The sequence below is a fragment of the Schistocerca americana genome, chromosome 5, assembly GCF_021461395.2.
Source record: "Schistocerca americana isolate TAMUIC-IGC-003095 chromosome 5, iqSchAmer2.1, whole genome shotgun sequence".
Taxonomy (NCBI): Eukaryota; Metazoa; Arthropoda; class Insecta; order Orthoptera; family Acrididae; genus Schistocerca; species Schistocerca americana.
The window spans coordinates 610,136,687-610,163,477 of NC_060123.1; the positions used below are offsets into that span (position 1 = coordinate 610,136,687).

Consider the following 26,791-nt stretch of genomic DNA (forward strand, 5'->3'; position numbering starts at 1 on the left):
TTCTGCACATACGAGTAATTTGGAGAACGAAAAATTACGCTTACTTTTTGATTAACAATTTGCTCTGAGTACAGAATACCTTCGTGTGTTACTCTAAACCATCAGACTGCTGTCCTCATAGCTTGACTCAAACTTCAGAAATCAGTTATGCTCTAAAGTAGTCCACACCCTCGAGGACTAATACCGTCTTCAGGTTTCACGCTCACTGACGAAAGTTTACGAGTACTCGACTCGCCGCGCGGGATTGGCCGAGCGGGCTGAGCCGCTGCAGTCACGGACTGTGCGGCGGGTCCCAGCTGAGGTTCGAGTCCTCCCTCGGGCATGGGTGTATGTGTTTGTCTTTAGGATAATTTATGTTAAGTAGTGTGCAAGCTTAGGGACTGACGACCTTAGCAGTTAAGTCCCATAAGATTTCACACACATTTGAACATTTTTTTTTTTTTGGTTAGGCGAGAGGTCTAACGCACGACGGGGAGGAGCGCCTGGTCCCCAGCACGAATCCGCCCGACCAGTCTGTGGATGGTTTTTAGGCGGTTTTCCATCTGCCTCCGCGAATGCGGGCTCGTTCCCCTTATTCCGTCTTAGCTACACTATGTCGGCGATTGCTGCGCAAACAAGTACTCCGCATACGCGTACACCACCATTACTCTACCACGCAAACATAGGGGTTACACTCGTGTGGTGTGAGACTTCCCTGAGGGAGGGGGGGGGGGGGTCCACCAGGGGCCTAACAGCACAACAACCCTGGGTTCGGTGTGGGGCGGCGGAGGGGTGAAGTGGACTGCGGTTGTGGACCACTGCGGCTGCGGCGAGGACGGAGCCTCTCCGTCGTTTCTAGGTCCCCGGTTAACATACAACCCACTTTGCGGCCACCTCATTGGTGAAAACATAGAAACAACACGGGCCATAAAACGCGACGTCGAGAAACATTTTAAGGAAATTGTAGTGGTTACTAGTTTCTGTGGTGACTCACGTTCTGAACATTTTCATTTTTTCTGCACGGCAAGTGTCATTTCATTGAGAGGCGTAGTTAGTTACGGCGGCAAGGCCGCTCCTTGCGGAGAGTAATTACGGCGGGGAGCGCTCGACACCTGCACACGAACGAGGGGACGCGAGCGATCGGTGCGTGCGGCGGCGCTGGTTGGCCGGCGTCCAGTTACGTAAGGCACTTCCTGCACGCGGGAAGAGTTGGCCGCCGGCCGCCACCTCGGCTGCCGCATGACCAGTTTCCGCACCCCGCGAGCCAAGGGCGGCCCCGGCGCGGCGCGGCCGGCGAGCGAGAGACGCTGCAGGAGCCGTCCCGATATCCGCGGACCAGGAAAGCAGGTGCCGGCGGCGGCGGCGGCGGCGGCAACGCCAATGGCAGCCGCCGCCGCAGCCCCCGCGGCACGCCCACAGGTAGCCAATGGCGGGCCACGCCACCACCGGGCTTCGGCCGCCGCGGGCCGCGTTTCGTCAGCCGACCCGGCGCTACTTATAGCCAAACGCGCGCCGCCCGCTTATCAGTTCGCGGTCGACGTCGCACCACAGCGCAGGCGAGCCACTCTGACGTTGCCGCTCTCGCAGCCCCGTGTAGCACCACTTATCGCTCGCACGTCACCCGAAACCCCGAACGCAGTTCCTCCACAGGTAAGGGCGGCCACCGCAACAGCTTCCCTACGTTCTTAATCTCCATTATCAACGTCTCCTCTCTCTCTGTGTCCCATTTCCCGTCCCTCATTCTCTCTCCCTTCCTCTGTCTCTCTCTCTCTCTCTCTTCCGACTCCTGCTCCACAAACAGTTGTTTATAATATGCAGAGGCACAAATCGGCATAAATAAAAACACTGCTCCTTTTCGACCGTGTACTGCAAAACCATCCAAAGATTTACCCAAGTGCTCTTTATACCTCTGTTCTGCAATGGAACGCTTTTGTACTGTGCGCGTATGCAAATCTTCACAAAGAAGAAAACGGCAACGCTTCGACGCTCTCTGATGACCTCAACATCGATGGCATCTTAAACCACAATCCTCCTTCCTTGTTGGGATACTTTGAAAAGAGCAGAAAATTTCGTAGACCCCACCGCTGCAGAACAATCTGCTGGCGCTTCCATATGCACTTTATTAAAACAGCGGATGCTTTGTACTAATACTGCAGCCAGTTGCTTTATAACACTTTTCAGAAAACGTTTACTTTTCCACTGCGCAGTGTACTGCAAAACCATCCAAAGATTTGCCCAAGCGCTCTTTCATACCTCTGTTCTGCAAAGGAAGGCTTTCGTACTGTGCACGTATGCAAATCTCCACAAAAAAGAAAACTGCAACGTTTCGACGCTCCCTGATGACCTCAACATCGATGGCATCTTAAACCACAATCCTCCTTCCTTGTTCGGGTACTTTGAAAAGAGACAGAAAATTTCGTAGACTCCACCGCAGCAGAACAATCTGCTGGCGCTTCCATATGCACTTTATTAAAACAGCGGATGCTTTGTACTAATACTGCAGCCAGTTGCTTTATAACACTTTTCAGAAAACGTTTACTTTTCCATTGCACTGGAGTCTCATCTTCAGATGGTCGGTATTTACAAGCACTTCATACATTACTCCAGGTGGACTGCCTGTTATTACTAACCATCTGAAGATGATCTTTTTCACTGACTCGAAAGATACGTAATCTAAAAGTAAATCATTTATGAAAAGTATTATAAAGTGCCTGGTTGCAGTAATAAAACAAAGCATTCGCTATTTTTGCCGTAGCCTCACTTTTAACGTCCATTACAGATGAGACAAATGTAATCTGTTAACCGTATATTGTGTGGATTTATACTTAGCTTTCTCTTATTTAAGGCATATTTATATTGCTTTATCAATTTCTCGACTATAGAGTCACATGTTCACCTGTCAGTATAGCTGTTACCATTACTCGAAATCCTAATATGTCGTCGTAACATAAACGGCATTCGCAGATTTCAAAATTCGCGTCACATCTAAGGGTATCATACGCGACTGAAATGGCAGGAAAATACTAATCTCCTGTTACACCTTTCAAACATATGAACGCCATTTTGATTTGAATGTCGCATGTGTATTTCAGTTAATCAGAAGAACTTTTTGCGTATCTGAAGACGTGGTTGTATTGCTTAGAAGTCGATAGTGCAATGTGAATATTTTAAATAAGGGGCTGGCGAATAGAAACTGAAGCAGTGTACCTCTGCTAGAAAATAATTATTTGGTTTGCGTTTCTTAAGTCCATGAACGATGAGATGAAAATGTCTGTAGCAAAGTATCTCATCATGTTAAAAATATCAATCTAGTGTATCTAACGTAAAGAAGCAAAAACTTACCGCTTGCGATAACGATGTTCTCTGGTAATGCTGAAATCAATCCCACATGGCAGGCAGATCAACGGTATAAAGGCCACGTAAAATGTAGTCTTTGTTGCTACCAAATTAATCGTTAATAGTTTCTAGTTTGGCTTCATTTCAATCGTAAAACGTGTTTCCTTCTTTCAGTTGTACGCTGTAGCGGCCAAGAGGAAATCAAACTTGTGTCTTTAGCACATATAATTGCCAGAATAGCTAAAATATACGAGAAACATCGTTGTATTATAAATATAAAATGCTACACTCGTTCATGCATTGGGGAACAGAATGCATTAATTTTTCTCCAGACGTAGAAACTATGCAACTATGTTTTTAGTACGGAAATCGGATTCTCACAGTGCATTCCTTATGAGCGGTTATCTGTAGATAGGGAGCAAATAAAATCTGCAATTTGGTTCAGGAGTTACTATCCTCCGATATCGGTACGTGGTAAGTAAACTAAACATCTAATCTAACGCGTTTTCAACGTTACTCTTCGTCGATCGACATTTTCCCTTTTTCGACGTTTAAGCGCTTTCCTTGGAAACTTCCGTAGTCGTCTCTTCGAATATTCATTTCTAGACGTATCTGACAGCGTGCGCCTGCTGCAGATGTCGATCACCACAGAGAGGCGTGTAGAGCAATGAACCTCCGACCCGAACGTCTAAACGAAGTTCAAGAACTCGGACTGGGAGGTCGCGCCTGTTAGTAGGCAAAGCGTTGCCTCCGTGTCGTGCGTGATGCCTGCCGGGTTGCATCACGGCGCTAATTGGTCTTCGTTTAGTTTCAAAATTGACCCGTTAATTATAATAACAGGATGCCTTCGAAATGGTATATCTGCCGCACAAAAATAATATTTGTATTACAGTTAGTAGCTAAAAGCATAGGAAAGTTTGAAGAATGGCGCGAGAAGAGATCTATTTTTAGTCTGAGGCTAACGGAGCTCCATTCTTTACGCGTACCTTTTTGAACAGGTCTCTACCTATTATCGATGCTTGCAGTGCGGTGTCGTTAAGAAGAGTACGCAAATGCAATTTGTGGTAGTGGTTACTGGTGGTAAATTTCGGTTTCACAATTGCAACTTTATTGGCAGAGAGGAACAGGAAAGTATATTAGCACTGAGCACTATGGGACTTAACATCTGAGGCCATCAGTCCCCCAGAACTTAGAACTACTTAAACCTAACCAACCTAAGGATATCATACACATCCATTCCCCAGGCAGGATTCGAACCTGCGACCGTAGCTGTTCCAGACTGAAGCGCCTAGAACCGCTCGGCCACACCGACCGGCAGGAAAGTATATTGCAGTCAAATTCTCTCGTAAATTCTGTAATGGCGAAACCAGATTCGATGGACAAGTCATTTTCAGTTCCACGTCGAAACCGGTGTAGTCATTAAAGAATTCACGAGGGCATCTGACTGCAGTAAACTTTAATGTTAATCACAGGTTGTCACAGAACAATGTGAAGTACGCATCTCTATTCCCAGAAATGTACAAATAGATACATCGCTGATTTCTCACATATCGATTCCTGCTTGGATATATTGTGATGTTCGTAGCAGTATTTTTAACTGATGTTCCCATTCACGAAAAAAGAGTATTTGTCGAAGTGAATCTAGTATCTTTTGCGTGGAACGTAAAATCAGGAGCGCGAAAGCTTCCCAGAAAACGTTTAACGTCAGTTCCATGGTTTCTCCCTATGGCGCAGTAGGTGTTGTGACTATTCTCCAGCGATATTATTCTTCTGTACAAAGGAACTTGAGTTTTTCAGCACTTTGTTGTCAGTTTAAAGATATTCTAATACGCTCATTACGCGGCCTGTTATGAAAATGATGAGAAGATAGGTACGTTTTGCCTGCGTTTTACTGTATCCAGGTAATAACTGCTTCAAGTTTCAGAACGGTAGCGTACTGCTCCGCGTGTTAAACACGCTTCCCTGTTGTACGAGCTCATTTTGAGGCTTTCGGCCCGAACTGTTATGCTTTGTATGGCAATGAAAGCTGCTGGCCACTCGAGTTTCAGGTCTCGCTATCTGACGCAAGAGCTGACGCAAGTCCGGTCATGACATTCGCAATACGCCCGAGTTCGGTTCTCGCTCGTTTTGGAAAGAGTTGAACCCTACTGCGTGCGCATCATGTGAGGCTGGGAGTAGCAAACTTTGCGCTGCGTAGCACATATCGTTCACTCTCCTGTCGTATACGATCGTCAGTCCTGCTGGATTAAGTCGGTTCGATTCTCAGCGGTGACAGACGTTGACACCAGTCGTTAATCGGTTCGTGATCACCGGACTGTTCGTGCTTAGTGTACCCGAAGTTTTTGCAGTGTCTCACGGAATCCGTCTCTCCCCTACCCTACCCCCTCCACTCGGACCTTCCACGAAAAAGTCAGTGCTGCACTCCATACATACTCCGGTGAAGAAATACACCCGCGACAAAGGTATTTCAGTCTCTGTATTTAGTCTGCTCAACTTATTCTTTTATTGGCGTTGCCTTCTTTACTCATCTATACATTCATTAATACGTCAGCACAACGCTAAACAGGCTTCCTGTAAATAACGAACCTGTCTGAGTCACCGCTTCTCCGTACTTTTATTACAAAGCTATAGAAATATTACGTTTGCCCTGTGCCTTCTACTGACTTTGTTAAGCCGGACTCCACATCTAGAGTCTCAGTCAACAGATACCATGAGAAAGCCAGCAAGAAGAACATTGAGCGATAATCAGCTATGTTTGTAAACTCAAGGGACATAATTACACTGCCGTTGCGGTCTTTTTAATTTCGCTCTCACAGTTGGTTACTGCTAGTGACCTTGATCATGTGGCGTATTGTGTACGAGTACATTTACTGATACAGCTTAGCTCTCTTTACATATTGGTCATTTTTGTTCAGTTTTTTGTTGTTCTGAAGAATGCTGATAACGAAAGAAACCGATACTCGGCCATATTAATTTGTAACTGTGACACAGATTAATAATCAAATGTATCTTCCCAACAGTAGCTGCGCCTCTCTGCTGACATTAGGCTTCCTTTATCGAAAGCCTGCCGGAGTGGCCGAGAGGTTCTAGGCGCTACAGTCTGGAACTGCGCGACCGCTATGGTCGCAGGTTCGAATCCTGCCTCGGGCATGGATCTCTGTGATGTCCTTAGGTTAATTAGGTGTAAGTCGTTCTAAGTTCTAGGGGACTGGTGACCTCAGAAGTTAAGTCCCATAGTGTTCAGAGCCATTTGAACCATTTGAACCTTTATCGAAGGAATCCATTTTCAACGAAGGGGAAAACATGTTTCACCCTATTGACATTAGTGACTGCTTCGTGCGTGTCTTACTCCAACTTTAAACGCGGCCTTATCAAAGAACTGATGCGAAGCATTTCTAGTGCACCTGGTCTGGAAGCAAAGTGAGCAGTTCTAATAGGTGATGCTGATATGGTGTTTCTCCAGATGTTTCTACATTCCGTTGCCACGGTAGCTGAGTGGGCACCATGCTGAGGACCCAGGTTCGATTCTCGGTACTAACAAGGACTTTCCCTTGGTGGCAGAACTGGAAGAGGGTGCTCTCAGACTCGTGATGCCAATTGTGGAGATGCTAGAATGACATGTAGTGGCTCAACAGTCTGGAAAGTCGCATCGTAAAATGGCCGGGAAAGAGGTGTGCTGACCAAGTGCCCTGCATGCCACGTCAGCATGACACTGCAAGGCAGAGGATGACACGGCGGTCGGTTATCATCCTTTATGCCTTCACGACCTGGACGAGGAGCTCGTTTCTTTTTCTGCATTGCCTTACTGTGGCCCACACATGAGTCTTTCTTATACACTACTGCCCATTAAAATTGCTACATCAAGAAGAAATGCATATGATAAACGGGTATTCATTGGACAAATATATTATGCTAGAACTGACATGTGATTACATTTTCATGCAATCTGGGTGCATAGATCTTGAGAAATCAGTACCCAGAACAACCACCTCTGGCCACGATAACGGCCTTGATGGCGTGTACAGGTGCAGCTGCCCATACAGCTTCAACACGATACCACAGTTCATCAAGAGTAGTGACTGGCGTATTGTGACGATCCAGTTGGTGAGAGATCTGGAGAATGTGCTGGCCAGGACAGCAGTCGAACATTTTCTGAATCCAGAAAGGCCCGTACAACACCTGCAACATGCGGTCGTGCATTATCCTGCTGAAATGTAGGGTTTCGCAGGGATCGAATGAAGGGTAGAGCCACGGGTCGTAACGCATCTGAAATGTAACGTCCACTGTTCAAAGTGCCGTCAATGCGAACAAGAGGTGACCGAGACGCGTAACCCCCTCTCTTGACTCAGGGATCGAGACGTGGCTGCGCGATCCGTTACAGCCATGCGGATAAGATTCCTGTCATCTCGACTGCTAGTGATACGAGGCCGATCTAGGACACAGTCATTGGATCTCGAGCAACGCGAGCAGCAATGTCGCGATACGATAAACCGCAATCGCGATAGGCTACAATCCGACCTTTATCAAAGTCGGAAACGTGATGGTACGCGGGCTACAATTCGACCTTTATCAAAGTCGGAAACGTGATGGTACGCGAAAACCGCAATCGCGATAGGCTACAATCCGACCTTTATCAAAGTCGGAAACGTGATGGTACGCATTTCTCCTCCTCACACAAGGCATCACAACAACGTTTCTCCAGGCAACGCCGGGGAACTGCTCTTTGTGTATGAGAAATCGGTTGGAAACCTTCCAAATGTCAGCACGTTGTAGGTGTCGCCACTGGCGCCAGCCTTGTGTGAATGCTCTGGAAAGCTAATCATTTGCATATCACAGCATCTTCTTCCTGTCGGTTAAATTTCGCGTCTGTAGCACGTTATATTCGTGGTGTAGCAATTATAATGGCCAGTAGTGTAGATAGAAGCGTAGTCAGCTGATAGCTCTCCTGACGTTTCCGAACTCAATAGGAATTGAACTACTTCAGTTGTGAAAAGATGCCAAGAGGATGGGTGGTGGTGTGAGAGTAGGGGCACAGTGAGTATGACTTTCTGTGACGTTGTGTAAGTAGGCTGTTTAGGTTTTTTTATTGGTAACGCCACCTCTGTATGAAAATCACTGGCTGTGCTGTGTGCAGTCTGTGGCTAGTTTGCATTGTTGTCTGCCATTGTAGTGTTGGGCAGCGGCAGCTGGATGTGAACAGCGCGTAGTGTTGCGCAGTTGGAGGTGAGCCGCCAGCAGTGGTGGATGTGGGGAGAGAGATGGCGGAGATTTGTAATTTGTCATGAACTGCTATATTTATACATGATGATATCAAGGTAAATACATTGTTTGTTCTCTATTAATATCTTTCATTTGCTAACTATCCCTATCAGTAGTTAGTGCCTTCCATAGTTTGAATCTTTTATTTAGCTGGCAGTAGTGGCGCTCGCTGTATTGCAGTAGCTTGAGCAGCGAAGATTTTTGTGAGGTAAGTGATTTGTGAAAGGTATAGTTTAATGTTTGTCAGGGCCATTCTTTAGTAGGGAATTTTGAAAGTCAGATTGCGTTGCGCTAAAAATATTGTGTGTCAGTTTAAGCACAGTCGTGTATAATTGTTCAAAGGGGACGTTTCAGTTGATCAGGGTGGATGTCAGTACGGAGAACCGCTACACGAAGAGACCTGCAGTAGACTGCAGCACTTTGGCCTTTCTAGCTCCCGATCTAGGACTTGTCCTGGTGGGAAAGCGAACAGTGGCGAAACGTGACGGTGGAAAGACAGGCTGCGGCAGCAGCGAGGCGAAAGCCGCTGCAGTGTTCGCCGGGTTCACTGCCAAGGCCACGCCGCGGCGCGCCGAGCCGCTTCCGCCACACAATGACGCTCTCTCAGCACCGCCAGGGCTCCCTGCTGCAGCCGTGCGTTTCTGCGGAGAGTCTAGCCCCAGGAGGAACCAACCACCGAGCGAGGTGGCGGCGTACCGTAAGGTACTGCGGCCGTCGTCCGTCCAGACTCCATTACTCTCCGTGTCCGTTAACGTCCACGGGCTATACTTCCATACTGTCGACTCTCAGCTTTGTCTTACATTACGGCTGAGATGTTCAGGATCCTGTATTTTATCAAATTGGTTCAAATGGCTCTGAGCACTATCGGGATTAGCATCTGAGGTCATCAGTCCCCTAGGCTTAGAACTACTTAAACCTAACTAACCTTAGGACATCACACACAGCCATGCCCGAGGCAGCATTCGAACCTGCGACCGTAGCAGCAGCGCGGTTCCGGACTGAAGCACCTAGAGCCGCTCGTCCACAGCGGCCGCATTGAATTTTATCAGATTTCAAATTTGTAACCGTACATAAAGCAAATACGACTCGAACAACTTATGTAAAGACGTGATAGAACCTTCATAAGCGCAGAGGGTTTGTTTTCTGCAAAGCATTTCCAACCAGTACTGACTGAATATTATGCGTACTTCGTGCCTAAACAAGAACGAAAAGCGTTCTGAATCCTGACCTATGGACTCGATTCGTGCCTCGAAAATGTGCTCCCAGTTTGTTGCAGATATAATTTTAATATTACTAAGCAGCAAGCAGAATTTCATGGCCTGACCTCTCATTGGCCCGCGCCGGTCCAAATGTAAGACCTCCATACGATCCGACACGCAAGGACGCGTAAAGACTATTGTCGCTCACCTATCGACCGCTATGGTGACCACCTCGAACTTTTCGTTGGGCGACGAATTCTCCATCTTCTGTCGACGATTTCGTTCAAAACTGGACACTGCAGGGAGACTCCAGGGGCCTAATTCTCGGATGGTGTTGTGGTAGATGGGATGCCTACGGTAGAACACTTGCTTCTTCCTTAAATGTTCTTCCGTTACAGCTGGTGTTCCAACGGTTGACTCTGGTTACTTGGGCAGACACTAAACACCCTGTGGAACTTGCCACAAACAGCTGACATAAGTAAGAGATCTGGATTGACTCTGAGCCCCGGTCAACTTCCCGGGTACTTCAGTCGTCCTGCTGATATAAGAGTAGTTCTGGTCGACTTTATCTCCTAGGCACGTCGCGTGTGCATTGTACTTCAGGATGACTACCCCTCCATTAGGCTTTGCTGGAAACTGCGTTGACGTTCTCTTCGAGGTGCGTAACGAAATGCTTCATGGCGTCTACCAACTGCAACTTCGAATGATCTACTTTAAGCGGTTATGACTGTCTCATCAGCATTGCTGAAGAGCCGTGTTCTTTGAGTATTTGCGACGTCGCTTGAAGAGATGTTGTACAACACAGGTTACGGGACAGCTCCTCGAGGCAAACTGTTCAGGTTCCTCCAGTTACCCTTCTTTCAAATGGTTCGAATGGCTCTGAGCACTATGGGACTTAACATCTGAGGTCATCAGTCCCCCAGAACTTGGAACTACTTAAACCTAACTAACCTAAGGACATCACACACATCCATGCCCGAGGCAGGATTCGAGCCTGCGACCGTAGCGGTCGCGCAGTTCCAGACTGAAGCGCCTAGAACTGCTCGGTCACAGCGGCCGGCACCCTTCTCTCATTGGAGTGTTTCATGCAGCCTTCTGTTCAACGGCGTTTCTATTTGAAAGTCTGTGACACAGAAAGCGTATTCAAGAGGAGCGGGTTACAACTGCACAGCAACCCTCACTACAATCCGTTCAGTGAATGCTGGTGTCATCTCAGTACCAAGGCCTCATTTGAATATTTCCCTCATCTTTCTCGGGTTTATAATGTTACTCTTTCGTACATTTCTTAATTTTGGTTTTCATTATGGTAGCTAGAGAGTTGAATCCTACTATTTGCGCTACGTGTGAGACTGGTGGAATCTCTCCCTTCCCTCCGCTCCACCCCTCCCCCCTTCCTGTGGTACAGACAATGTTAGACTCCACACGCATTTTTCACTCTGCTGGACAAATACAGCTACTGTAAAGCTCCTGTAGGTATTTGTCTTTGTCTACTCTGTCTGCTTCAACTTACCCTTCTCACCATTATGTTAACTTGTTACATACTCCTCCTAGTAAGATAAAAAAAAGAAAAACTGAACAGTTAACAAAGGATGAGTGAAATAAATTTATAAATGGTTCCTGATGCTTATAGAGAGTTTTTATCCATGTCTTAGAAGGAGTCTCTGAGTCTGAAACACCATTGTGTCAAAGGCATGAAGGGTCCCCATCTGGGTGTACATCTGACTACGATTTTTGGGTTTTATGACTCCCTGGCGTTTATATTTTGCAGCTATAGCTTTGTCTGTGTAGGACTAGTGTACAGTTCGCGGTCCTACCGGAGATTTCTCCTCGGTGGGAGGACTGCAGTGGAGTTCAGTCAGGCTCGTGATGTCAGTTGAAGAGCTACTTGAGCCAGTAGTGGCGGCTCCAGGTCACGAAAACTGACGACAACCGGGAGAGCTTTTGACACCGTTCCTCACAAGCGACTTCAAATCAAGCTGCGGTCCTATGGGGTATCGTCTCAGTTTGTGCGACTGGATTCGTGATTTCCTGTCAGGGAGGTCGCAGTTCGTAGTAACAGACGGCAAATCATCGAGTAAAACTGAAGTGATACCAGGTGTTCCCCAGGGAAGCGCCCTGGGACCTCTGCTGTTCCTGATCTATATAAATGACCTGGGTGACAATCTGAGCAGTTCTCTTCGGTTGTTCGCAGATGTTGCTGTAATTTACCGTCTAGTAAGGTCATCCGAAGACCAGTACCAGTTGCAAAGCGATTTAGAAAAGATTGCTGTATGGTGTGGCAGGTGGCAGTTGACGCTAAATAACGAAAACTGTGAGGTGATCCACATGAGTTCGAAAAGAAATCCGTTGGAATTCGACTACTCGATAAATAGTACAATTCTCAAGGCTGTCAATTCAATTAAGTACCTGGGTGTTAAAATTACGAACAACTTCAGTTGGAATGGCCACACAGATAATATTGTGGGGAAGGCGAGCCAAAGGTTGGGTTTCATTGGCAGGACACTTAGAAGATGCAACAAGTCCACTAAAGAGACGGCTTACACTACACTCGTTCGTCCTCTGTTAGAATATTGCTGCGCGGTGTGGGATCCTTACCAGGTGGGATTGACGGAGGTGGTCGAAAGGGTGCAAAAAAGGGCAGCTCGTTTTGTATTATCACGTAATAGGGGAGAAAGTGTGGCAGATATGATACGCGAGTTGGGATGGAAGTCATTAAAGCAAAGACGTTTTTCGTCGCGGCGAGATCTATTTACGAAATTTCAGTCACCAACTTCCTCTTCCGAATGCGAAAATATTTTGTTGAGCCCAACCTACATAGGTAAGAATGATCATCAAAATAAAATAAGAGAAATCAGAGCTCGAACAGAAAGGTTTAGGTGTTCGTTTTTCCCGCGCGCTGTTCGGGAGAGGAATGGTAGAGAGTGTACAGGTGCTCACAGACTGAGTACGGGAGTCATTTATTTTCAATACAAGAAAAGGGAATTTTTTTCCTAAATGCGTGAGCTATGGATGGAAATGGATCTTCACAAAGCCGTGCACGGACCCTGGGTTGGCGACACAAGATTTTTCCAGTATGTGCCGCTATCCCACGGCTTGTTCACGTGTTCGACGAACAAACAACCTTTCTGCTGACGGGGTGACTCTTAGGGAAGCGTGGCTTGCCTAGGCAGAGCTCCTACAGCAGCCAATCAGAAAGGTACAGGAGATCACGTGTGCGCGCCCACCGCGCCGAGCTGCGCGTACGAGGCGTGTGGATCGCTCTCTTTTACTGACAGGCCCCCAAAGAGATCAGACGCATTGGCCGGTTGCCTCCGTGCGCTTTTCGAGCCCTGGCTCAATCTGTTTGCGCCTTAGGGCTGCTAAACTCACATAATGTACCCCGGTTAGGTCATCAGTAATTTTTTTTTTCAATAAACGGGAGGCAGTTTGCCGACCGGAGTTGAAAAATTAACACTTGTTCTTTTTTAGACCCCACTTCCATCTCAGCCACATCCTGACATGTACAAGAGATACTATGATTGTGGTTCGATGAACCCTCTGCCAAGCACTTAAATGTGAATTGCAGTGTAATCATGTGGATGTAGATGTAGATGTAAATGGCCCCACAGCCGTTCCACACCGCATCGAGTGACGCTATTGGCGGAGGACGACACGGCGGTCGGTCGGTCTCAATGGGCTGTGGACGAAGTTTCTGTATAACATTGACTGCTGAACGTGGTAGCCGAGGTTTAACTGAGATTACTCGAATTGCATCCTGACCGAGTTCGTGCTTACGTCCTACTCGCCGTACGAAGAGTTGCCAGCAAACGCTGGACACCCCACAACTGACGTTCTCGATCCCCTACTCGGCCGCAAGTAGGGTACCATGAAATGCGTCCAGTGTCCGCTGCGAGCGGCCGGCACGCCGAGGAACGGGCGCTGCTGTGCCCCCAGCGTTCGGGCGGCTGTGGCTGCCTTACGTAAGGCAGGTGGCTGCGGCAGTGCAACGCAGCCGAGGCCGGCCATTGGTCGACGCTAGCGGTCGGCTGGCTTTTCCTCGTGCGGGACGCGCGACCGGGCCAGGTGAGCAGAACGTGAGCCTCACCTGACGGCGGGCGAGCCTCACGTGACCGCCGGCCGCAGACCGGTCTCCCGGCAACGCAACGCAGCGCCAGTCGCGAGGCAACCAGCACACCAGCTGGCCGATATCGCGATGCACGAACGATGCGTGCCGCTCACTCACACACACACACACATGCACCTGACCCTGCGAGGTCCAGCTTAGGCTGGCAAAACAGCTGTGACAGATAAACCTTACAAGTTCCTAGTATGCAGGGTGGAAAGAACGACCAGGTAATTAGGTTGGGGCACGGTAAGGGGCATCGAATTGAGAGAGAGTTTCCACACGACCACAGATCGGAAATGCCCGGTTGTGGAACTTCGTACATACGATCACGACGGCCAGCCAGCGACGATTGCACGGAAGTTCTTCCGGTAAGCGAATGTGTCTGGGTGTGTCTAGAAGAGCATTTTTGATCGACTAAGCCGATCTACTGTACTAGTTCATTCAGTCTCTCTGTACATTATCAAAGTGTAATGCATGCAGCAATCGAGCTTCGGTATTTATAATACTGCATCTTACACTATCTTACTGCAGTGCTCTTTCTGCCCTACAGCTTTCTTATACAAGGGGCGATTAAAAAGTATTCGTTTGAGTGCGCTGCTGCAGAGTATATGCAGTCGAGCGCTACTCTGATGCAGGTATGTAAGCATCGACACGAAAGCAAGGACTTGCTGTGGCCCTCAGACGGAATCTTTTTGATCGCCCCCTTATATTAACAAATTAGCACCGCGTTAGTTTCATAATAGTTGATTTAGTAGCCAGTCTCTCCGCCTGCTTAGCTCAGTGCTAATATGTTTGCCTACCGTGCAGCGGGCCCGGGTTGGATTCTCGGCCGGATAGGAGATTTTTTCTCCGCCCGAGGACTGGGTGTTGTGTTGTTCTCATCATCACCGACGCAATTCCCAATGTGGCGTCACCTGAAATAAGATATGCAACCCGGTGGCCGAACTTCGCCGGACGAGGCCTACAGGCCAATAATGTCACACGATCATTTCGTTTCACATTATTAGTCATCCTTTATCCTGTAAACTTTGCGAAAAATTCGTGTATAACATAACCAGCCATGGACAGCAATTTAAATTGTGTCTGTTCGGCTGAAACCATTATCTTCTGCTGTCACCGTCAGTCACTGCTCTCTTCAGCACAGCAACTGTTATGACGGGGCCATTCACAACAAAACGATCCTGAACCCTGTAAACAGACATGTGTACCTTTGTTTCAAAACTATTCATTACCCAGCACTCTGCCGCTGTAACACGTGGCAGTGAATGTCCGCCAGGTAAAGTTCCTGCGCCTGCATTCTGAAAAAGTTCCGAACGTACGACTTAACGTCCTCGTTCGAGGTGAACGGTTTGCCTTTGAAAGCCGTCTTTAGCTCTCCAAAAATGGCAGGCCCGGACTGCGTGGAGGATGACCGGAAACCTCCCATTTAAACGTCTGCAAGAACTCCTTGACATCGTTTGCTGCTTGTGGCCTTGCAGTGATGTGGAGCAGAACGAGACCGCGGGTGAACCGCCCTGGACGGTTGGATTTGACCGTTTTGCGAAAGGTGGTCAAGGTCTGTATCACAGCCATTCACCGTTGTCCCATGCTACAAGTAATCGATAAGAAGGTGAGCACTACCTTTCCCGCACTTGTGTGGGTGGCTTTGGATTTTTTGGCTGACTGCTACCCAGCATGTTTTCGGTTGTATCTGAACTGATGGCAACGTGTCTCATCTCCATTTTGGAAAAAAAAGGTTTATAACCATAGCCAAATGGAAGTTTTTCCTGGACACTGCATGGAATACGTAACTAGTACTACTTCTTCGGGATAAGTCCATTTGTACATTGCAGTAACGAAATTGCAAGAAAATGTCGAACTTTAATTTTAAAAAATGCGTCTGACTGCTTTGAGGAGGGACACCAGATGTAAGACGCGTAGAGAGATACACAGGGTGACAACTACTGAACTATATGAAATAAAACCGTCGTAACGGAATAATCGGTGCGATATTCCTTGATGGCAACGTGACTACCGAACGGTATTTGCAGGTTTTGGAAGATGATTTCATCTCCATTATCCAAAATGACCCTTATTTCGACAAGATGTGATTCATGCAAGACGGAGCTCGACCCCATCGAAGCAGGAGAGTATTTGATGTGCTGGAGGAGCACTTCGCATTCTGGCTATGACGACCCAGAGACCACTACCATGGGCCTCGATTGGCCGCCATGTTCTCCGAATCTGAACACACCTTTTTGTGGGGCTATATTATAGGCAAGGTGTAAGCAGTAACCCCAAAACCATTGATGAGCTGAAAAGATCCATTCAAGAAATCATCAAGAGCATCGATGTTCCGCCACTTCAGCAGGTCATGCAGAATTTCGCTATTCGTCAGCGCTACATCATCGCCAATGACGCCAGGCATATCGAATATGTCATAACCTAAATCCGAATACCTGCGGTGACGTTTACATATTGAATTAAGTGTGTGCACGCCGTAGTTTCTGTATGGTTTTTCATGTGTTGTTGTGGTCTTCAGTCCTGAGACTGGTTTGATGCAGATCTCCATGCTACTCTATCCTGTGCAAGCTTCTTCATCTCCCAGTACCTACTGCAACCTACATCCTTCTGAATCTGTTTAGTGTATTCATCTCTTGGTCTCCCTCTATGATTTTTACCCTCCACGCTGCCCTCCAATACTAAATTGATGATCCCTTGATGCCTCAGAACATGTCCTACCAACCGATCCCTTCTTCTGGTCAAGTTGTGCCACAAACTTCTCTTCTCCCCAATCCTCATATAGTTCAATAATTGTGACTCTGTGCCATTTCTTTAGGTTTTTCTGTTTAGATACTAGGCTCAGAACTTTTGTTATTGCATGTAATTCCACTGCCCGAAATTTCAGCCCATAACTGAAGTCACAAATACGTTAAAACTTTGAGAATTGAGACTCAGGACTAGTCGAGGGATGCTAAATATGAGATCCTTAAAATCCAAACCCGTAATTCCGAATTAGAAGGGACGAAGAGGTCAGCTGCACTAAATGTTTGGAATCACTTGGTATAAAATGTTTCGATACGTGTAAATAATACGACGACTTATCTCACGCATAAATAATGTCTTTATACGCTATGCTCACAGTGAAGATGATATTTACCTCATCGATGTGTATTAATTTGGACAGTAAAACACGAAAGTGACGCAACAAAGTAACAAGTAATTATATATCAAATTTTTAAAAGGTATTCCGCAGCACTGTATAAACGAGCGATGTTGTTTCTGCTGTTGCAGGTGCCAGAGCAGACTTCTGAGTCGCCAGCAAGATGGCAGCTTCTCTCGGCAGTGAAAGTCAGCCAATCACAGTTCCTCCCACCACGGTAAGTTTCCATCATCTTTACTCAGTGCGCAGGCGTCAATCGCTGTCATAGCACGTGCGGCTTAAAATGCATATAATCAGTCAGTCCCTAACAAATTTTTTTGATATCTTCAGGTTAAGTGTTAGGTGTTAGCACAGTTTACTGTCGTAGCTTGCTGCTTGCGATAGAAGGGTACAGCCCAATACACGGACCATGCGGTGCATCACACACACACACACACACACACACACACACACACACACACACACATGAACACAAACATTTTTTTTTATTTTTGCCTGGGACTTGATTATCCCATAATTAGGTTAAAAATAGTGCGAATCAGCTGATTGCTACCAAGGTTTTCGGGATGATTACCTTGGTTTTAAGGCAAACACAGGAACTATTAAGCCTCTCCTGCTTACTCCAATTTGGTCATCTTTCTACCACACAACCTTATCTCCTAGTAGTTGGATCGAAAGAACTGTGTCCCTGTAATGGGGCGGCCGGAGTGGCCGAGCGGTTCTAGACGCTACAGTCCGGAACCGCGCGACCGCCACGGTCGCAGGTTCGAAACCTGCCTCGGGCATGGATGTGTGTGATGTCCTTAGGTTGGTTAGGTTTAAGTAGTTCTAAGATCTAGGGGACTGATGACCTCAGAAGTTAAGTCCCATAGTGCTCAGAGCCATTTTTGAACCTGTAATGGGCCAGATCACAAACACTCCACTCTATATATCACAAGCCATCTCCTAAAATTCTACTGCATCCAGAGGAGTAAGAATTAATTCCTAGACTAAAATTCTGTATTATTTTTAAGATTCTCCAGGCAACATATTTGTGTGCACATGTGAAGTTAAAATTTTCATCTTTTCGCCATTGCATTACCATAATTCCCTGTGCCGTTGGAAGTCATGAGCTTCTCACCTGTCCTTCCCTTTCCATCCCCTTTCGGCATCTCATATAAACTTCCTCATTAGCTATCTCGCCTACCCATTTGATCTCTTATTCTTCTGTAACACCACATTTCATAAACTTCTGTTCTCTTCTTGCCTCAAGCATTTATAGTCTTTGTATTACTTCATTCAGATAAAACATCTTCGGTAAAGACTTCCCAACACTTCAATTTGTGTTCGACAGTAGCAAATTTCTCTTGATCGGAAAAGCTTTCGAGGTATTGCAGCTCTGCCTTTTATACCTTCCGTGCTTCAGCCATCATCAATTGTTTCACTGCTAAAATAGCAAGACTCATCTCATAATTTTAGTACCAGTATCTAATTTCCTAATATAATTCCTTCAGCATCACTTTATTTAATTCGACTACATTCCATTACCCTTGTTTCGCTTCTGTTGATTTCTAACTTATAAATTCGTTTCAAGACGTTACCAATTCCGTTCCATTGCTCTTCCAAATCCTATGTCGTCTCCAGCTTAATTAAGATGTCACGAAATAATACCTTTTCAAGTTTCCTCACGTTCCCTTTACTGCTTGTTCAATGTACAGATTGAATAACATCTCGTGTGGGCTACAACCCTGTCTCATTCCCTTCTTAGGTAATGTCTCCTTTTCATGTCCTTCAATTCTTATAACTGCAGTCTGGTTTCTGTACAAACTGTGAACAAATTTTCACTCCCTGAATTTTATCCCTTCTGTCCTCAAATTGCAAAGAGCATTCCAGTCAACATTGTCAAAAGTTTCGCTAAATCTAAAAATGTTATTCATATAACTTTTTCTAAATGTAAAAATGCTGTACATATGGATTTACCTCTCTTTAACATATCGTACAAGACGAATCGTAGGATGAGCATTGCCTTTCATGTTCCTGCTTTTCTCTGGAACCCAGGCTAATCTTCCTGCCACGACACTTTATTAATTCCCACTGCATCTAACTTCAACTTACCCACTTCTCTTTTCAAATTCTCTAAGCTACCAATCCGATTAAGATATCTAACATGTCATGTTTCAACCACCAAAACGCCAGATTTCTTTTTTTCTGATGATATCCTCCTCAATAATCGGCTCCCAGAGACCTGAATGAGAGAATATTTTAACTCTGGAATATGCTACCCAAGAAGGTGACAATATGCTTAAACGGTACAGTTGTGCTACAAGGCATCACGAAACGTAAAAACTGTAGCATTGTCCCTACTTTCAGCTGTTCGCAGCACAATTTAGCATACCCATATATATGTTAAAAGGTCAGATACATCAGCCATCGAGACTCTCGATCCTTCAGCTACTGAGAAGGCTGCAACACCCATCCATACCTTACCTGTAATAAGGCTAAGTGTATTGTCTATGTGCCCCACCACGGCAAAGTCCATGGTTTGTGGGCTTTGCCTTCCATATCCTTCCCCCATCCTGAGCTTGTGACTGGGTACGAGACCTTGACCCCTAGACATACGACTATCCTTCCTTTCTCCCCACTCCTCCCTTCTCCCTTTTCTTGTCTCTCTCTTTCTGTCACTCTCTCGCAATGCTGCTACGTTTACGGGGCCATGCTGGACAGTCTGACCCTCATACACACTCTCATCCTTCCTTTCTTCTCCCTTCCGTCTTTTTTTCTCTTTCTGTCTATCTCTCTCTCTCTCTCTCTCTCTCTCTCTCTCTCTCTCTCCCTCTCTTTCTCCCCCCCCCCTCTCTCTCTCCCTCCCTCTCCCTCTCTCTCTCTCTCTCTCTCTCTCTATCTATCTCAATGCTGCCAGATCGGCGCACTCCATGTATCAGTGCCTGTCCCCTCCACAGACTCATATTTCCTTCCTCCTACCCCCCCCCCCCCCCCACTGTATTCTCAGTCTCTTCCTTTCTGCCTCTCTATTGCTAACGCTTCAATTGCTGACATGTCCCATGCAGCACAGGTTGCTTATCCTTCCTATCCTGCCCCGCTTCCCTATTTTCTTGTTTCCTCCCTTTCTGTCTCTCTCACAGAATGCTGCCATGTTGACGCACCTGTGCTGCAAAGCCTGATCCCTAAGCACTCCCGCACTGCTGCTACGTTCGCAGGTTCGAATCCTGCCTCGGGCATGGATGTGTGTGATGTCCTTAGGTTAGTTAGCTTTAACTAGTACTAAGTCTAGGGGACTGATGACCTCAGATGTTAAGCCCCGTAGTGCTTAGAGCCATTTGAACCATTTTGAACGTAAACACTCGCTCACCAATCCTTCATTCCCCCTCCCCATTTTTTTCTCTCTCTATGTCTCTCTCACAACAGTGCCATGTTGGCGTGCCCCACGCAGCAGTATTGACTCCTCATACACGCTTGTCCTTCCTTCCTTCCTGCTCCCCACCTCTATCTGCCCATCTACCGCACACCCGTGTTGATGTACACAGTGCTGACTGCCCTGCACGTCAGAACTTGGCCCTGGACTGGAGCTTATCCTTCCTTCCTTCGTGCTCCCCTCTGTCTGCCCCTCCCTCACAACACTGCCATGCTGAAACTGCCCCATGCAACTGCGCTTGACACCTCGACACCTGCTGCAGCAGTCTGCAAAGTAGTATGGCATTGTTACAGGCGGCGGCCAACCTGCTCTCGCTGGCTGGTGATGCCCTATGCCTCGCTGTGACCGCGCTGCGGCTCAGGGACCAGCAGCCGCCACAGGTGTCCTTATCAGAAGTCGCCTGCCATGACTGCCCTGATGACTGCTGGATCATTATCAATGACCGCGTCTATGACATCACGGACTTCCTCTCCAAGGTAACTACCTATCTCTCTCTCTCTGTCAGGGTGTAACGGGTATAATTTCAGATATTTTTATATGTGGACCTTAATATGTACCCACAACCGTGTGTTGGTTGTTTTGTCTCCGCATCGACTGGTCTTTCCACAAAAGCGTCACAAGCTTTACGACGTAATGTCTTCCGCACTGCTGTAACTGCACCACTAAGTGGGCTGTACCTATCAGTATAGACTAACCGTTTTGCGTTCATGCAACCTGACTTCAATACCTGATCTGCTGCCCCTGCTTGTCACATACATTTGGAGGTACTAACCAACCTAAAAATATACGACTTGTAACAATTATACTTATTAGTCAGCAAATGGCGTAAATAGTGATGTAATGTTGTTCAGTATGCTATCCTCAGTTACCAGTAGAGACATCTGCACTTATACCCGCTACAATGTGCATATAAGCCGTCTAGACAAGATACTGGTCACTCTCACTCTCTTCTAAAAGGAATGATGAACCACTGTCAGCCATGTGAGATGAAGTAAGAATACTGGTTGTAGAAACATTCGAATGTACAGGGAACGAAAGATGAGTGTCATGCCTTATCAGTGGCGATCGGTTATAAACCTCCCAGTGAATGTAGGTCCATCTAACTAATGTCCAATCAAACATAATGAAAGGAGCAGCGTGCAATGGTCATATGGAATCGGGTGCCTCGCAAAGAGACGTAGCTCACAGCGGTACATAAAGCTGTAGATACTGAATGGTCCAAACAAACGTATACTTGACACTAGTTGACTGGTGGCTGGCATGTACTGTGGTCATGCAGGTCACGCTTTTACCTCTTTTCAGATGATAAAAGGCACTGCATGAACTGGCGGCGCAGTTATGCGTTTAAGCTGAAGTATTTGGAGGGTATAGTTAAGGCCAGATGTGTCTACGCAAGGTTAATGACGTGTTTTTCTTGCCATAATTTTGGTCCACTCATTCATGTTACTGTGAACATGAACCACGATGTTTATTCAAGACCCGGTGACTAGGTGTGCCTTTCTTCTACATCTTCATGATGAATGTCATGTGGATACTACTGCTTTCCCATATAAAATGTGAGGGACTGTTTACAGCAACAGGTGAAAGACAGTAATCACCATTTTCACAACTTGGTATCTGAATGGGATCTAATCATCAATGAGTAGTTTTAGCTGCGTATGGGATATCATAAGAAGGTTGGGATTTCTCTTCCTCAGTGAAATCAGACCATTATCAACACTAGAGGCTGTCATTGGGGACATGATAAAAATGTGTGCCCCGACCGGGACTCGAACCTGGGATCTCCTACAGGAAACCCGGGTTCGAGTCGCGGTCGGGGCTCACATTCTCAACATGTCCCCAATGAAGTATATCAACACCTGTTTGCAGCTAGGGTGTCCATTTAATTATCATTTCATTTCTAGCAAAGCTGAATGGCCATTAACGGTAACTGTTCTTTAGGGAACAGATACTACCGTCATATATAACTAGAGGCTGTATTGCAATGTACTAGCGTAAGCCTCCTAGACTGACTAATATTTCATCCATGCAGCTTACATACACGCTTATTCATAAATACCTCCGAGGGTTTCAGAAATCTACTGTGCGAATACTACAAGGCATTCCGAAAATATACACATGTGAAAGGACAGAGCATCTTTCCCAGTTTGTAACTCACATTACAAGTGCTCATCACGGGCTCCGTTTGTGATGCGTCGAATGTCAACGCAGGCGGGCAGTTCACTGAAGTCGTTGACAAGAATTGCCCAGAAACGTACGACAGCAGCTTGCTTCGGATATCTGTACACTGGGTTGCCTAACCTCAAGCATCAGCTAATAATAATGAGCGTGTGGCATTGGTGGCCGGGAGACCCCTTGCAGGGGGGTTCGGCCGCCACTCCACAAGTTCTTTAACGCTACTACGGCGACTTGCGAGTGAATTAGGATGAAATGATGATGAAAGACACACAACACCCAGTCATCTCGAGGCAGAGAAAATCCCTGACCCCGCCGGGAATCGAACCCGGGACCCCGTGCGCGGGACCACGAGCCGCGGACAAGCATCAGCTAATTTGAGGCGACAACACACTGTGGATGATAGCTCTACACGTTCTGCGACACCTACCCCGCTAGTGCAACAACGCTGCAGCGCGTATTACGAATCAGAACTTGGAAAGATTGTCTATCCACTGATATGCGTCAGTTTTCTGTGTGTCTTCTGTTATTCACGCATCGTCTCTTGAAACACCAGAGGTACTTAAGAATAACCCTGTGTACTAGTTGGCTGATTTGGGCGAGGGGATCAAACAGCGAGATCATCGGACCCATTGGATTAGGGAAGGATGGGGAAGGAAGTCGGGCGTGCCCTTTCTAAGGAACCATCCCGGCATGCATCTCAAGTGACTAGGGAAATCACGGATTACCTAAATCAGAAAGAGCAGACATGGGTTTGAACCATCGTCCTCCCGAATCACTGTCCAGTGTGCTAACCCTGTGTACTAAATATGACATTTGCCAATCAGTCGTCGCCGGCCGATACTCGTATCCGAGTTTTCATTTCTCTCCTGAGATTTCCTTTGTCACGATTCTGGCGTGGAAGTATCGTTGATGGCTTAGCAACCCAATCCTAGAGTTGAACAGGTGGCCACAGACATTACAGCTGATGGAAGGTGGAGGACGTGGCTGAGCCTGGAGGAGTTTACGTCTCCGGCGTTTGTCATTCTCCATTCTTCGACGTTCCATCTCAAAGTTTTGAAGAGCATTTGAGGTAACTGAGCGCCAGCGACGTCGATCTTCTACTGTTGTGGACCACTTACTTGGATCGATGTTCAAGTTTTTCAGATTTTTCTTGTACTGATCCTTACAACGTTTGAGAGGGACACCTCGTGGCCTTTTACCTGTGCTCACTTTGGTGCACAGCATTTGGCGTAGAAGTCCGTCATTTTTCATCCGCTGGACACGTCCGACCCATCTGAGTTGATGCCCAATGATAAGAGCTTCCAATCTATACATTTTTGCTTTCTCAAGAACAGCCGTGTTGGATATGAAGTCATCCCATTTCAGGTTCATGATATATCTCAGTCACAGCGATATAACGTCCATGTTATATATACCTTAAGGTCGATTTAACAAGGACAGGAGTCGATCAGAGGGTAACCGTAGCTCGTCTTTCCTTGCAGCACCCCGGTGGCGAGGAGATTCTGCTGGAGTACGCAGGCCGCGACGCCAGCCTCGCCTTCCAGGGCATCGGCCACGGGCCGGACATGGTGGCCGTGCTGGAGCCCAACCTAGTGGGCGTGTTGCCGCCCAGTGAGCGCCTCTTCGACGCCAACGGACGCATCCGCCCTGTCGAGCTGTAAGCGGGGCGCCTCCAGCGAGACAGCAGACAGCAGACAGCACGTCCCCTTCCACGCCTCCGAGCGCCACATCTCACAGGCTCGCAGCTCCGGCCGGCCCATCCTGGGCCAACCCGCCGTGACGTCACAGGGAGGAGGAAGACTGGCTCACGCCTCATCATCACAACCCCCGTCTGCGTGCTACGCGCCACAGACGCCAACCACTGCAGCATAGCTGGAACTGAAAACTCGCCGTCAGTGTCACGACAGCAATCCCACATCCGTTGACTGGTCTCCCACAGAGTCTCCCAGGGTCCACACCGCTCCATGCTTGGGTGTCATCTGGTAGATGTCAAAGACTGCTATCCTAAGCATGAGCTGCCATTTCCTACATGCAGGGATCTACTTCCTCAAGCCAACAAGACACTCTCTGCTTCATTCACCAGTGGTAAAACCCTACTACGGTTAGCTGGCATACTGTCAACTTCTGAGGCTTAATATGTAGCTAAGGTGACATCCTCACCCAGCTAGCACCGGAAGAGAAAGGCCAACTCCCTCTACCGACAGCGAAAATGTCATTGTGAGATAATTCCGTTACAGACTTTGATGCACCAGCGGTCTTCTTCGTTAATGGGTACTGGTTGTCAATAGGGTGTTCCTAGTTTGTAGGGGTGGATTCCTCCAGATATCATGTAGCAAAGCTACAGATCAGATCCACATTCCTGAATCCTTAATTAATTTTTTACTATTTATTTGCCTAATCTGTCCTGTGTTTGTATTATGAAGCTCCATTGATGCTCACTTCGCTAGTATTATTTCTTCTGTAAGTGAACTGTATTGTCATTGTATTACGTAAGTGTAGCACTGAGCGATCACGCCAGTATTATCATAGTATTTACGTGTGTTCATACCACGTGTGTGTGTGTGTGTGTGTGTGTGTGTGTGTGTGTGTGTGTGTGTCTGCCCTAGAGGTAGCAAAGTATGAATTTTTATACGTTTGTGCTCGACGATTCGTTATCAGTTTTCAATAAAATGTGCTTTTCCAATAATTGTAAGTGGTTATCTCAGTTTTTTCCCATCCTTTCAGTTTCTTTTATAAGCACCCATACCACAGTGCACATGAATATGCTCGTATTTTACACCACTAAACTAAAAATGACTGTTAACATGTTTCATCATTACTAGTAACACGTTTCCAGCTCCTGTGACGTAAGTAATGACTCATTGTTAGTTATAAACAAACACATGGTGGCAGCAAATGAATGCTGGTTTAAAATAATTACCACCGAGTAAACAAACGGAAGGGACAAGATGGTTGTTTTGAGAAACTGAGCAGTAAAGTTTGAATAAAATCTCGCAAATAAGATGTGACAAGTACATCGGCTGTGATTTTTTATTTATTTGTTTTGAAATATGTCCAGAGTAGCGACATATTTTTAGAATTGTTAATTCTAACCAAAGTTTTATTCCTAAAAATACGTCAATCGATACATAACATCGTTTACTTGAAACTGAGTGCATTTAACGTCAGTTCTTATTGACTTACCACTGATTAATTGTTGCGATTGTTAACCAATCATTACTGTGAAACTTTACAAATATACAGATTTAAAAATTCCGAATTCTTTAAAATTAAGATACTAAGATTTGCATATTCAGGTTTTGGAATGATAGAGCATAGCAACCTCAAAATTAATCTATGATTCGGCACAAAATAAAATTAAACTTGTTATCGTCTTACTACAACATGTAAACAATTTTAGGGATTGCTCATTACATTTCTGACATAACAAGGTCACAAGAATTCGCGTAAACATTGGTACTCAGCACTGGTTAACATTGTTTAGCCGCTTAAATAATTATTCACATTTACCCGATTTTGAAGCGCATTTGCGTTCACGAAAACATTCAGGATCATTACCCTCGGATTTGTACACATCGTCCCTGAAAAGCGTCTTCCTGGAACGAACACCTGAGGAGTTTCTCTACTGGCAGCCATCTTTTTGGGAGTACTACTGTTTACGAGCACACATCCTGACAAAGTTACCATTAGTGAGAATTTGGAATTAGATATAGAGTCGCCATTTCTCAGTTTGTCGTGTAACTATCAACTAATATGAATAAAACACACCACGTACCATGTTTTACCCGTAATTACTCTGTTTCTCACCGATTTTCCCTTATCAAACTTTTACATCCGAGGTCTTCAAATCAACTTTAGATAAAAAAAATGTAACGGATGAAGAGAGTGGCGACAGATACAGGAATAACTGTCAAGTTTGTCTTCTAATTGAAATTAAACGCCAAATTAATTTGCTTCCCACACTACGACAGGATTGGCAAATATTGTAGGCAATTCTTGTATCAACGTGGCAATAATTTTTTACACCAAAGTTCAAAGAAAATCCTGTGGGTCAGTTGGGCCGTAAGCATACAAAACTAATTGTATCTCAAACTACTGATAATAATTCACTTAGGGCTTTTAACGTAAACTACTTTGATATCGAAGCATTACGTGTTGTTCAGTGGTGTATGGAATCTTTT

General features: G+C 46.3%; 1 protein-coding gene across 1 annotated transcript; it reads left to right on the forward strand.

Annotated features, from left to right (window-relative positions):
* The first annotated feature begins 1,452 nt into the window (after positions 1-1,452).
* On the forward strand, positions 1,453-25,296 carry LOC124615582 (probable cytochrome b5 2). The gene is made up of 4 exons (XM_047143567.1): positions 1,453-1,629; positions 17,152-17,237; positions 20,726-20,908; positions 24,092-25,296. Exons 2-4 carry the CDS (start codon positions 17,184-17,186, stop codon positions 24,269-24,271), a joined length of 417 nt encoding a protein of 138 aa, XP_046999523.1. The 5' UTR covers positions 1,453-1,629; positions 17,152-17,183; the 3' UTR covers positions 24,272-25,296.
* The last annotated feature ends 1,495 nt before the right edge of the window (positions 25,297-26,791 follow it).

Coding starts and splice junctions, on each gene's coding strand:
- LOC124615582 (XM_047143567.1), top strand. CDS start 17,184: ATGGCAGCTTCTCTCGGCAGTGAAAGTCAGCCAATCACAGTTCCTCCC. Junction 17,238..20,725: donor TCACAGTTCCTCCCACCACG/GTAAGTTTCCAT, acceptor GCATTGTTACAG/GCGGCGGCCAACCTGCTCTC. Junction 20,909..24,091: donor TCACGGACTTCCTCTCCAAG/GTAACTACCTAT, acceptor CTTTCCTTGCAG/CACCCCGGTGGCGAGGAGAT.